Genomic DNA, 14,014 nt, shown 5'->3' with positions numbered 1-14,014 from the left:
TGGCATTTGACCCCAATTCCCCTCACAGGGACTGATCCTGATCTGCAGATTGATGTCCCTGCCTGACCTCAGCCCTGCCCTGTACCCTGCCACACTACACAAGTTTTCTCTCACCTGTTGAGAGTATCACACATTGTATGTCAGTGGAGATCTGTGGCTATCTGAAGCGAGGGAATTGAAGAGACTAAAGACAAAAGCAAGGAGGAAACAAGACTTGATAATTCCCCCTTCAAGGAACCTGTTTTTCACGGTCTGTATGCAGAGACTTGAAGTTCATGTTATTCAAAACCAGGCAGAATTCATTTGTGCTCTCATTGCTTTGCATGTGAAAATTCAGGCTTGCCCAGAATCCAGATTTAATTCTCCTATAGCCTTGTAAGCCCTCCCATGTACTCATACGTTGAAATACTTCCTAGTAGTAGCAAATGGTAAAAATGATAAAACAACCTTGGGAGACAAATCATTGGAGTTTTACCCTCTTTACTTGTATCCCAACATTTTAATTCTGTGAAATTACTTTGTTGTTACATTTCCTAGAGGATAATACTGTGATCCTTTCTCCCCCTTATCATCACAGCACTGTTGAGGGCCACCAGCAGCATCTCAACCAGGAGCACCTGGGCATGGGTGTGTGTCTGAGCCTCCTCTCGGGGACAGCGAGCCATGTGTCAGTGCGTCCTAACAGGGTCCCTGCCCTGTCCTTCGCTTTAAATACAATTGCTATGGGAAATCCTAAAAAAGTGAGGAATTTTAAATTATGTCATGGGTTTGGGCCTTTTTCCTTTTACAGCACTCTCTGTACCATCAGCTGACACAAGGCAGTAACAATAAGCTGTACAGAAAGACGATTTTTTCATCTTTAAATTCCAGGCCAGCCGTTCAGCTGCCGGCTGAGTTGCATCCTAAACCACAGGTCACGGTGTTATTTGACGGGAGGGGAAATAACACCCCCCCATCATCTGCTCTTCAGCGCGTCCCGCAAAGCGCCCCCAGTCCGGGCAGAAAAGCCTCTCGGGACAGGAGACCGCAGCCCAGCGGGTCCGAGCCCGCTCCCTGCTCCCCGCTCCCACAGCGGCTGTGCTGCGTTTTCCGCGGCTCCGGGGAAGGGCCCGGCTCCGAGCCCGCTCCCGTGCCTCAGCCCCGCGGGCAAGGCACGGCCCCGCCGCCGGCACGGCCCGACCCACACGGGCCGGGCTGGGGCAGCCTCTCAGCCCCCGGCCTCCCTGGGGATACGGCGGGACGGCCCGTAGCAGGACAACGAGGAAAGGCGGCGCCGGATTCAGCTGCCCGGGGCTGGCCCAGCCCACCCCTCGCCTCCCTCCGGCTCTGCCCGGCCCCGTCGGGCCGCCCCGCGGGGCGGGGAGCGGGCGGGGGCGCGCAGGGCCGGGGAGGCCGCGGGACCGCGCTCCGAGCGGGCTGAGGGAGGCGGCGGGGCGGTGGGAGGCGGCGGGGCTGAGGGAGGCGGTGTGAGGCGGCGGGGCGGTGTGAGGCGGTGGGGCTGAGGGAGGCGGCGTGAGGCGGCGGGGCGATGGCGGCCCGCGGGGCGCTGCCGCTGCTGCTGCTGCTGGGCGCCGCGGGGCCGCTGCTGCGGCCGGCGGAGGCGGCGGATGCCGTGAGCGCCGAGCGGAGCCTGGTGTGGGGCCCCGGGCTGGCGGCGGGGCTCACCGTGCCCGTGCGGTACTTCTACATCCAGGCGGTCAGCGCGGCCGGACGCAACTTCTCCCGCTCCCCGCCAGGTACCGTGCCTGTGCTCCGGGCGGAATGGACACCCCGCCCCGGGCCGCGGTTTCGCCGCAGAACCTGGCTGGAGGTGCCCACCCGTTCCCCTCTTCCCCTCCTCCTTGCTTCCTTCCTTCCTTCCTGTCCCCGGTCCGTGCGGTGGCTGTGCCATCGCTGTTCCCGGGCTGCCCCCGCGCCCGGTCCCGCACCGCCCGGAACACGCAGGATGGCGAGCGAAGCACATGGTCAGACCCTCCTTTCTCCTGGTGCTGCCCAGCGCTGCCTCTGCTCTCACCAGTAGTCTGCTCCAAACAGTATGGAACTTACAGCAAAGAACCAGTACGCTCAGAAAGAATCAATGCTCCTGGAGCTAGCGGATGTAAAATCCCAATACACAGCTGGGAAGTGGTAACGTAATTATTTTTAATGCCGCACACACACCAGTTGCTTAAAATTTCTGTCTCAGTCAGCAGAGCCCTCTGGGCTCTGTTACCCTGCTGCTGCTCCGTTAAGGAGTAATTTTCATTTGTTGTTTACTCAGCACAAGTACAAACCATCCCATGACACTTCTCCTGCGGGTGGGAATTGGGTTTGTTCTTGCAGGCCAGTGGTATGATGGCAGTCAGCTGTTTGCTGCTGCAAGTTAACTCCACATGGTCTATATTAATAGTTTAAATTTGGAATAAAAATCGCTTTTGTGTCACAGATTCCATAATGAAGATAACCCTGAGATAGCTCTAGAGGAAATCCTGTATTGCTAATTAACATAGGGTAGAAGCTAGTTCATTTGCTGTGTGTTATGTACTGAGAGGGCAGCTACCAAGTATGCATGGCCCATTCATATCTTGTTAGTTAGAAAGCTGCTGCTTGCAGAATTAAAGAGTAGACATATATTATACAGGGTATGTCTTCAGTCTGACAGAAGTGTGGATGCTTCAGATATTTCAGGTCTGGACTTTCTCCATCTGCTGTTGCAGCTTAGTGCTGGATTGGATTTTGCAGTTTTGTAATTGCAGTCCAGAATGTCACTGCGCACTGCCAGTGCAGTGGAGGCTGATGGCAGCTGCACAGGGAGAGCCTTGGGTTCAAACAACAGGTTGCTAAAGGTGAAAAGGTGTGAAGTTCAGTTGGTTTCTCATGCTAGTGTAAGTCCTCCAGGATAAACTGGTAGGACATGGGTACTGAGAATCTAGATTTGATTGCAGTGTGTTGGTATTTATGTTAATAAATTCAGTGTCACAAGAAAGTTTCCAAGTCCCAGTGCCATCTGGCATGGAGTGATCTTTGTTCATCCTATGACCTGCTGTGGCCTCCAGTCAAAGACAGAGCATGCATGCTGCCAGCAGGGAAGAGCTGTTGCCTCGGCCTGTGCTAGCTGCTGTCCCAATACAAGAATTGTTTAGGAGGGTGCCAAGGATCCTTAAAAAAATGAGTAGTAGAGTTGATCATATTCCAGTGCATGAGCACTGTTTAAAGTATTCATAGAGACCTTGGCTATAAACTTCCTGTAAAATGTCATTGAGAATTACAATTAACAATATTTATTCAGGCACCACTCCCCAATATAAACTAAATACATCTCAAAATGTACCTGTTAAGATAGCAAACAAAAAGTCTGCATTATCACCTCCATTGCAAATCTGCAACGCTGTGTTCAGAGCAGCAGAGCTACCATTAAGGCATCACATTTTTGAAATTTGTCCAAATCTATTAAATTGGTTTTTTGTATGCAGTTGTCTTTTTTTGGTGGTTGGTTTTTTTGTTTGTTTGTTTTTGTTTTGTTTTGGTTTTTTGTGCAGTCAAGTGGGTCAGGACTTCCTGGGATCCATTATAAAATTATTATTATAAAATTTATATAGCATAATTAGTAGATTTTTAATCCATATTTGTTTTCTGAATGTCAAGTCTGTTCACTAGATTTGATATGCACCATTGCACATTACACTGGAATTTCAACCCAGAGGCTGTAACTGTTTGACCTGCCTTTGTAGGAAGATGTGAAATGATGCAGAATTCATTCTTTCCCTAGAAAAATTATTTCAAAGATTAAGAAAATCCCTGCTGAAAATACAGAACTTTCTTTTAATGTAAACTGCATAGACGTTTTTCTTTGAATACCTGGATATTCCTTATTCTTCTTTTCTGCTGGGTATTATCCTAGGTTTAACAACTGGCAACCATGTCTTTATGTACTATTGACTGTGATAAAATCAGCTGTTAACTATTGTTCAGATGATCTACATACTCTACTAACAAGTATTTTTCAAGGCCTCCCAAGTATTCTGGCATGTTTGACCAAGTGCTTTCAAAGAGAAGGGTGTGCTTCTTCCAGCTCTTGTTCCGGTGCTGCCAAACAGAGTTGTACATCTCAGTTCACTTGCCTTTGTACCCAGGCACTGCAGAACCTCCCTTCAGGTGTTTGGTTGATCCTTGGGCTTCTGTGATGGCCACACACAAGACCTGTGTTTGTTTGCTCTCTGAAAGTATAGGCTAATAATTTGTGTGTCTCTTTAGTGACTCTATCGATTTTGTGATTTCCATCTGTGAAAGTAACCAGCAACAATTTCAGTAAAACAATTGAATCAAAAAAATCTTCTTTTCAGACCTTTTAATTTCTCTTCAGCATACATGTCAGAAATAGAGTGACTAGTTTTATTTCTTTGTTCTTCTCTAGCAATTTGCCTAAATCAGGATCTTGTTACCTTTTCCCTCTTTCCTCCATTTCATTATCTGTTTCTCCATGCATGGCATACCTCTTTTTTCAAGCTGCACAGAAGAAAAAAAATGCCTAAAGCAGATGTCATTATCTGGATTTCTTAAAGTATCCCATTTTGACTGTATCTGTATTTTAGTCTCTCTTCAGTACTGGGAAATTATTTCGTACCTTAAATGCTGTCCCAGACATGTTATCAGGATAACAGAGAAGTACTAGTGGTGCTGATTCAACAAGGACACATGTTTCTTTTATAATTCCTTTGGATTGAGAGAAACAAGAAACATGAGTGAAAGTACCATGGTAACTTCCTCCAAATAAAAAATAAAAACCAGCAAAAAGCTGTTATGATTAAGTATGCAGTAAAAGCCTTGGTCCTGTTACACAATGAATGTTGTAAATTACAAACAAGAAGTCTGTTGCCTCAAATGAATTATTTGTACTGACATGAAATACTCAATCTTGTTTTTCTTCCCCTTGACTGTCAGTGGAGTTACCTTTTTGCCAGAGAGCTTTGTTATCAGTCACTTTCCTTATGCAATGATTCCTATGTCACCAGCTAAAGCTAACATATCCTTTGGGTAGATCAAGGGCTCCTCATGTCTAGAGCAGGACTTTCATAACCAGCAGGGAAAAAGACCCAAGTAGTTATTTCCTATACTTTCCTGTAGGTGAGGACAACGATATAAAATCCAGTAATATTTGACCTGTAATTTGTCAATAGTCGCCCATTTTTATGACAACTGAAAAGTTACTTTTCTGCAGTAAACTTCTTTTATTTATGCCCAGTAAAAATGCTGTTTAATAAAATGGATACAGGGAGACAAAGACATGATAGCAGCAGGAAACTGTTTTGTTTGTGAACCTCATTACATGCTCTGGATTTGAATACTTCTTCATCCAAATAATACTAGGTGATAATTGTAGGGAGAGGGTACTTGGTTAAAGTCAGCTACTTGAAGCAAGTTAAAAATGGTGGTTGTGACTTGCATTCACAACTTCAGAGCCAAAGAGGTTCATTCCTTTGGGAGTCATTTAATCTGAATATTCTTGCACAGTATTTAACTTGAATCCAATTTCAAGATCCAGTGATTTAAGGAAGGCATAATTGATCATTAAAAGGCTGGTATTTACCACATCAGTGAATTTATCTCTGGATGCAAAATGTAGAGTTAACTGTGACATCTCAGTCATTTAGTGCTTTTGGGACATATTCAGATTTTAGTAACATCTTGATTTTATCTGGATTTTTTCAGTTTCATTTTTTTCTGTATACTACTTGGTGGTAGCATTTGTTGTATTTGTTTGGTTCACAATGCTTAGGCTGTCACACTTCATGAATAATTTGTTGCTATCTTTTTTTTTATTAATAAAGTTGCAATGACCACTTGTGATAGAATTGAAGAATGTAACATATTTATGTTTATGGATATTCATATTGTCCATAAATTATTCCCTATCTTAGTGCATTAATGATGAAACACTAGTGATCTTGAAGCACAGGTCAGACAGATGTCCAGGGAACATCTCCACTATCATTCTTTTATCCCTGCTTTTCAGTAGCTGGGACTTTATATGTGCAAGACAGTCAGCAGCAGCCCAAAGCTGAGCAATTTGTTTGTGACTCCTGCATGCTGCAGCTGCCTTTCCACAAGCTGGCAAGTATTCTTTTCTCCTGTTACTTTAACTTGGTTTCCTGTCTTTCTTACTCCAGAGGAAATTATTGTTCCTCAGAGCACTAACTTGAAAACTTAGAATAAAACCTAATTTTAGCTTCAAAATACTGTTAGCCTTTCCTTCTGTCCTGTAATCAAATATTTAACTTTTTGTCTACAGCTGCAGGTTTTCCATTTAGAGGTGTGCAATTTGCAATGACTGAGAGTATTTGGTAGGATGATATTTCATCACTGGAAACTAGTTTTACCGACTTGGTGTAATTAAAAAATTGTAGTGAATTAAATTCTGTTATTTTCATTCAGTGGAGTTTGCTCCTTACCTTTATTTACTAGATGTGAATCTAATTGCTTAAAGTGATTTTGTCTGGTTTTATTTTCCCCTTGCCAGGGAGAACACAGTTTAAAGTGGTAATTAAGGCACTGTCTCCAAAAGAAGTCACCAGAATTTACACCCCTCGGCCTTTGGATAGAAATGATGGGACATTCCTTATACGCTATCGGATGTATGGAAGTGTCGCAAAAGGCTTAAAAATTGAGATACTTTATGGTGATCAGCATGTAGCTCAATCACCTTATATTTTGAAAGGTAAGGATATTTTTTGATATAATGTAATATGTCAAAGGTCTGAATTAGGATATATTTGAAACTGCAATACCTGGGCTGTGGTAGCTGTGGACAGCTCAGAGAGTTCTGAATCCACCGTGTGCTTGGCAGCTTCACAGAAATGGAGCTCCATTTAGCAGAATGATTTCATCCTGATAACACAAAGTCTTGTAGTTCTGAAAAGAGAAGAAGGTTGCCGTTTTCTCAGTTACACTGCAAAATTCCAGAAATTATAGGAAGGGTGATTTCTCAGGAAAACTGTAGAAAACATAGTATAAAAAATGCCAAGCCACTGTAATGTATAAATTATGTGTGCTGTAGAATCACAAATACAGACTCTGGGTGCTTTGTTTTCCACAGAACCAGTTTATCATGAATACTGTGACTGTCCTGAAGAAGACCCTGAGGTCTGGCAAGACATGATGTCCTGTCCATCCCAAGAACCTCAGATTACAGAGGACTTCATTTCATTTCCCACCATTGACCTGCAGCGAATGCTGAAGGAAATCCCAGCAAAGTTCAGCCAAACAAGAGGTGCTATTGTTCATTACACTATTCTGGATAATCGCATCTACCGGCGCTCCTTAGGGAAGTACACAGACTTCAAAATGTTCTCCGATGAAATGTTCCTGTCACTGGCCAGGAAGGTACCGGTTTGGATCTTGTCAGACTATTAAGGCAATATCACAGAATCACAGAGTAGTCGGGGTGGGAAGGGACCTCTGGAGAGCATCTAGTCCAACTCCCCTGCCAAAGCAGGTTCACACAGAACTGGTTGCGCAGGATCACCTTCAGGGTGGGTTTTGAATATCCACAGCCTGTCTGGGCAGTCTGTTCCATGGTGCCGTCATCCTCACAGTAAGGAAGTTTTCCCTCATATTCAGATGGTGCTTCCTGTGTTTAAGTATATGCCTGTTTCTCCTTGTCTTGTCACTGAGCACCATTGGAAAGAGTCTGGCCCCATCCTCTTGACACCTGCCTTTAAGATATTTGTAAGCATTGATAATGTCCCATCTTAGTTGTCTCTTGTCCAGGCTAAACGTATTTAAATATGGCAGTACTGCAGTTGTTGTATCTTCAGATGTGTAATTCCTGAAGTAAGAGCTGACATTTGTTTTTCCATCCAGATAACAGTGCATTAGGAGTAATGTGTAGGTGCTGGCCCTAGCAGTAATGAAAATGCTTGGAAAGGTCCAAGGGCTAAGGCTCAACTGGGATTTCGTGGCCGCTGGATGTTCCTTTTGTACTCACTTGAGGGAAGAAGTTTGGAATTCATACATCAAGCACAGCTAAATCTATGAACTATCCAGTAGGTGCACTGAGTCTGTGTGACATGAGAGAACTGAGGATTAGATGCAAGACTGACAAACAGCTTCTCTGTGTTATTATCCTTTCTTGGGTACCTGTTCAGGTTCGTCTTCCTGATGTGGAGTTTTATCTCAACGTTGGAGACTGGCCAGTTGAGCATCGGAGAGCTAATGATACACCTGGCCCTCTACCTGTCATCTCCTGGTGTGGCTCTGTGGATTCCAGAGATATCATCCTGCCAACGTATGATGTAACCCACTCAACTCTGGAAACCCTACGTGGAGTCACCAATGATCTGCTTTCCATTCAAGGAAATACAGGTGAATTAGAGACTGTGAATTTAAAGAGAATTTGTGGTTTCCATCAAAGAAGCAAGTTGCATTCAAATAATGTGTTAAAGTTTTCAATTCAAAGTGCCCTAGCACATTTTCTGAATACAAGAAGCTTACTCTTTACAGATTGCTTGTCAACAACCCTTGTCAACACTGTCACTAAGCAGATGTATCATTTAGAACCAAAATTTAAGAAGTCCAGTTTGGAATGAACGTAAATTTTACATTAAAGGTTTCCAGAAGATACCTACTGTGACCTGGCAAAGGAAAACTAAATGTAATTAAAAGGTCTTTCTCCTCAGTAAAGGACTCAAGTATGTTTCTTCTAATCAAATAGTAACCCTTTTCCTGACTGTTTTGTGGCCCAGTGTTCTGTTTATAAAAAATTAATTTGAATCCTGGAAGAAGTAGGCTGATACTATGCTGCAGCCTCTTTCAAATGAGAAAACATTGTCTATATGAAAAAATACCTCAGAGTGAGATCTCCTGAATTGCTTTTCTGGCTTTGAAAGAAGAGTCAGCTTTACTGACAAGTGTCTTCTTCCCCCTCTGGAAATTAAAGAATACTCAGAGATCAAACAAATGTCATAAGCAATACCTAAGGAGTAAAACTGGAGTGGAAAGTTATTTTTTTTAAATTTAATTGGTTCTCAGTTCGTCTTTTCTTTATTGGTTTTAAAATTAAATATTTCAATTAAATGATCAGCTAGAGGCATGTGTTTACTCATTCAGAACAGCTGCTTTTCCAATTATGAGACAGGAAGAGACTGCTCCATTTAGTAGGTCCTTTAGGGAAATTTTCAGCAGAAGAGTGAGGAAGGGAATAGTTAATATTTTTAAAAACCGGCAGTAAGCAGAGATTAAATCTTTCAGACTCTTGCTAAGTGCTTAGAGGACACATGTATTTTCTTTTTTAGGGCATCATAAAGTGGTTCTTCAAGGACCTAGCTAAATTGCTGGGTAACAGAAGTAGATTTTACTAAAGAAATTTGGTTATTGTGGCAGGCTTTTATGGATGGAGGATTGCTTTAATTATTAGTATTTTCCTTACATATTTTATTATAATCTCCTACGTAGCTTTCAAGATACTTGAAGTTATTGAAATACACAATTGTTGAGTGGAAAAACAATTCTCTGATTTTCTTTTTATGAGTTTCTCATCCCAAAATTCAAACCAGAATTGTGAGTTTAAATCTGTGATTAATGAGTGGTTATGGGAAACAATGCCTGTCCTACCATGTCTCCAAGTGTAGTGCCATTGTCAGACCAAGTTTCTTATTTGCATTGAACAGATCCTGAACATTTCTCTGCTGTTTGCTTTTGCCTTCTCACTCACTGCTCACAGGCCCCTTCTGGGAAAACAAAACTGAGCGGGCTTTATTCAGAGGTCGAGACAGCCGAGAAGAACGTCTCCATCTTGTCAAGTTATCCAAGGAAAATCCAGAACTACTAGATGCTGGAATAACTGGATATTTCTTCTTCAGAGAAAAAGAAAAAGAGCTGGGGAAGGCTCAGCTGATGGGCTTCTTTGACTTCTTTAAGGTAGCAATCAAATTACAGTTTTGGATTAGTTTTGCTGTCAGGTTCTTACTAGTTGAAAAGACAAGGCTGACTTCTGTTAATTCTTTTCAGTAAACAAAATAATTATGATGCTATGGGAGCACAGGTCCGTGCAGGGTAGATAAACCACCTGTAATGAAATGTCCTAGTGTGACACACTTGTAAAAAAAACCAAGGAAGACCTTTAGAGAGGCATCTTGGCTTATTTTTATTTTTTAATGGACTGAGAAATTGTATTTCTCACCATCAGGGTTTCTTTTATTTGGGGTAAATATGAAAACAATGGACACAACTTATATCCATTACAAGTACACTGAATGTCAGAAGGAGTCTTTGTAGTAACAAATTAGAAAAAATAGATGAGTGTTTTTGTTGTACTTTAGCAAACAAATTCTACTGCAAGAGAGATATAAAAAATAAATGGAACAGAGTCCTGTATAAAGCCATTATAATATATAGCAACTGAAATTCTGTTCTGAAGATGGATATTTCAGAAATACTGTAACAGCCAAGAATATCTGCCAAAGCAGAACATTCATGCTTACTTTTAGTATAATGTTTCAGCTTATTTTATATAGTAATACATTTGAGATTATTCTACATAATAATGTTAAATCAGAATAAATTTACTCTGTTTGAATTGAAGTATAGATTAGTTTTATTTCCTTCCCTGCTCTATCCCAGGACACTTCAATAGGATACTCGTCAGGCAGTTCATGTGACGCAGAGGTTTTCAGTCATTTGAAAAACAAATCCTTTTTCCATCAAGTTACCCAGAAGACCATGAAACTACATATGCTTAATGCTAAAATGAGTTTGAAGAAGAAAATTGATAAACATCATTACTTTTTGCCTGTTAAAATGATATTTTAAACAGTCAGTGTTCCCATTCTGATACACTATTTTTTCCTCTCTCTTCACACTGTAGTACAAATACCAAGTGAATGTAGATGGCACTGTAGCAGCTTACAGGTTTCCATACCTCTTGTTGGGTGACAGCCTGGTATTGAAGCAAGATTCCCAGTACTATGAACACTTTTATATTGGATTAAAACCTTGGAAACATTATGTTCCAGTTAAGAGAAACTTAGAGGACTTGCTAGAAAAAATAAAATGGGCTAAGGTAAGTTACATTGTTGATTCAAGTTCAAAGCAATAAACAAACATGTGAACAATTTCTCGTAATAGTTTCTTCTTTTGTATTTACTCATACATATTTTGCATGAACTCTGTTGAGATCCTGGAATAAAGGAAGTACATTCTGTTGTTGGTATAAAATGGAAGGCCTTATTTGAATTAACAATCTCTATTTAGGACAATACTTAAGTGTTCATTTTAGGTACGGGCAGAAGAGCTCATGAGTCAGACCCTTAGTTACTGACTAAGGTAATTGGGAAAGAAACAAGCAGATTCCTAGATACTACTTAATTAATGCTATAGCTTTTTTAGGCCCTGACTAGAGCAGAAGTTACTGCATGTTCTGTTTGAATGTACAAAAAATTGCTGCTTTCTGTAACATGCTCAGAGTGAGAGGCTGGGATCCTTTAAGCAAAGAGATATAGTTGTGTGGCTGAAAACACCATTTGTGCTTTAAGTCAAAGTGCTGTTTAGGTTAAAGAACCAGGAGGAGTTTCTCTTCTGAGAGTACTGTAGTTCTGCCCAAGGAATCAGAGGCGAATACTAAAAGCTTTGAAACGTAGCCCTAAAAAGCTTGAGAATAAATACATGAATTCGTGCAGTTATTTTTAAAAAGAAGGCATTGAATTCCATTGTATTGGACAGGACAACAGCTGTGGTTTTGTCCTCTGTAGAACTGAGTAGGTCTGGGAGATATCAGAACTGATTTTGAAGAGGCTTGTGGCTTGGACAAAACAGTAGAGCAGTAGTCAACTGAGTTTTCAAAATTGTACAATTAGTCATGAAAGTTGTTATTGATAGCCCTAAGGTAGCAGTAGTGACAATAAAAGCAATCCAGTATTTTTAAACAAATCTGCAATTTTAATCATGCTTTTGCAGTCTACAGTAATTGCAGTTAAATTTGCAGATTTGAATAGCCCATTTAATAAAACTCGCAATGCTAGTGAGGCTTTGAGTAACTCACTGATTGCTCTGTTCTTCATTTGTTTCATCTGAATTTTCCAGGAAAATGATGAGGAAGCAAGAAAAATTGCAAGAGAAGGACAACTAATGGCAAGAGAATTACTTCAGCCTCACAGATTTTACTGCTACTATTATAAAGTGCTCCAGGTGAGTACAATGGATCACTCTATTACTTTTCTCCCAGCTGTTAGTGCTACCAATGCTACAGATTTCATATTCAGTCCTTACTTAGATCAACAGCAGACATGGTACATATTACTCATAGGAGATCAGTCTGAAGAGCATTGCTAAACCCTGCTTCCTCAGGAAAGAAGCTACCTAATATAATAGTTATTTTACAGAATCAGGAAATTTTTTTTTGCCTCCAATCAGCCCTGTTTTCATTGTTATTTGGTATTTGTTTTCCAGTAGATCTCTGTAGGAAATAATCTGTATATCCAGTTTTCTTTTTTTCCCCTTCATACTTCCCACACTTACATCATGAACTACTCTACTACAAAACAATGAATATATGGAAAAGAAGTTCCAGAAGTGTGACTAGTAGAGTGTAGGGAGTGAAGTAGGCCCAGTAGTCATTTCTTCCTTAGAAAATGCAGATCTCTAGTGAAAGTAGTTTCTCCTCTGAAAGTATGGTTTTCTTTTTCCTGTACTGCTGTGCAGTTAGATGTCAGCTTCACCAGACACAGGTTAACACAAAGATTGGAACTGTTCAGTGTACAAAAATGACATTTTTATGCATTATCTGCATAAAGTGCTTAGGCACAAATGATGACAATGTTCAAGTTACCATAATCATAGGCAGAAACATGAAAGGAGGCTTTCAGAGGCAATGTAGCCTATTAGTAGGTGTGTTACAAAGACACCTTGTGCAGAGGTTGTAAACAATGACATAAGGAGCCTGGATAAAGGTAGGCTTGTGAGTGGAAGGGAGGAGGGAAATTCTGCTTCATGAATTATATGTTGGTGCTTATAGCATTCTTAAATGTTGTTTACATATTTCAGAAATATGCTGAACGCCAAGCCAGCAAACCTGAAATACGGGACGGAATGGAACTTGTACCTCAGCCTGATGACAGGGACTCAGTGTGCAGTTGCCACAGGAAAAAGCCTTTAAGGGAAGATCTCTAACTGTACTGGATCGAGAAGATGACCCACTTAAAATGCACGAATAGGAATTAAGCTGTGAAATCTAAGACTCTTATGCAGTAGCAGACATTCTTAGTTGTGTATTCTTCCTGTATTTTCATACCCTTTTTCATGCTCATTTTGATCTGCAGTGTTGGTTCTCACAGTTTTGGCTCCCTGACCACCTTTGTCTGATCACAGACACTGAGCCTGCAGTGGGGAATGTCTGGGAGATTTGTTTGATGTACTGCATCAGCAGGAAGAAGAGCGCAGAGCTGCTTGTGTGCCAGATGGGACCTATTTACCAAAGTTTTATGAGGAACTAGTCACCACAAAAGATCTTGCCGTGAGTCAGTGCAAGTTACTCTAAAGGAGCATTTGTGATACGTTGAAACAGTGTTATTATTTCTTCATAAAGTTTACCTCAGTGTTAGATTGTTTCTTGTATACAAAACGATTTTCAAATTAGACAAAGAAGATGAATATTTGAGATTCACACATACCAGATCTGGTCATGCTTTCAGATTATTTTGTGGTCTGTGACAGATAACAGACAACATGATCTAACACTCATCAATTTCAGAGGTGGAGAGGAGGGGGAGAGATTAGAAAAATATGGTTGTAAGTATCGTGGCTGTGAATCACAGAATTAAATGCTGCTTTAAAACAGACTCTGTAGCTATCACAATCACAGTGCTTTGGGGTGCCAAGTCGCCACTCTGAAGACCTGTTCCCTGCCAGTGAGTGTCTGTGACAGTAGGCACAGATCCATAAAAGGACTTGGGAATTCGGGCCATGGGAAACACTTTGTTCAGCAGTACCACCTACAATATTCTAGACTACATGAAATCTGAAATTTGTTAGCAGAGTTTTAGAC

General features: G+C 41.4%; 1 protein-coding gene across 1 annotated transcript; it reads left to right on the top strand.

Moving 5' to 3' along the window:
• Positions 1-1,528: 1,528 nt before the first annotated feature.
• On the top strand, positions 1,529-13,922 carry POGLUT3 (protein O-glucosyltransferase 3). The gene is made up of 8 exons (XM_066313019.1): positions 1,529-1,736; positions 6,497-6,694; positions 7,073-7,359; positions 8,124-8,340; positions 9,698-9,894; positions 10,841-11,035; positions 12,055-12,159; positions 13,015-13,922. The coding sequence occupies exons 1-8, from the start codon at positions 1,529-1,531 to the stop codon at positions 13,138-13,140; spliced, it is 1,533 nt and encodes a 510-aa protein (XP_066169116.1). The 3' UTR covers positions 13,141-13,922.
• Positions 13,923-14,014: the final 92 nt, after the last annotated feature.

This window comes from Sylvia atricapilla, chromosome 2 (genome assembly GCF_009819655.1).
Source record: "Sylvia atricapilla isolate bSylAtr1 chromosome 2, bSylAtr1.pri, whole genome shotgun sequence".
In the NCBI taxonomy this organism is placed as follows: domain Eukaryota; kingdom Metazoa; phylum Chordata; class Aves; order Passeriformes; family Sylviidae; genus Sylvia; species Sylvia atricapilla.
This window is presented reverse-complemented; position numbering and strand designations above follow the sequence as displayed.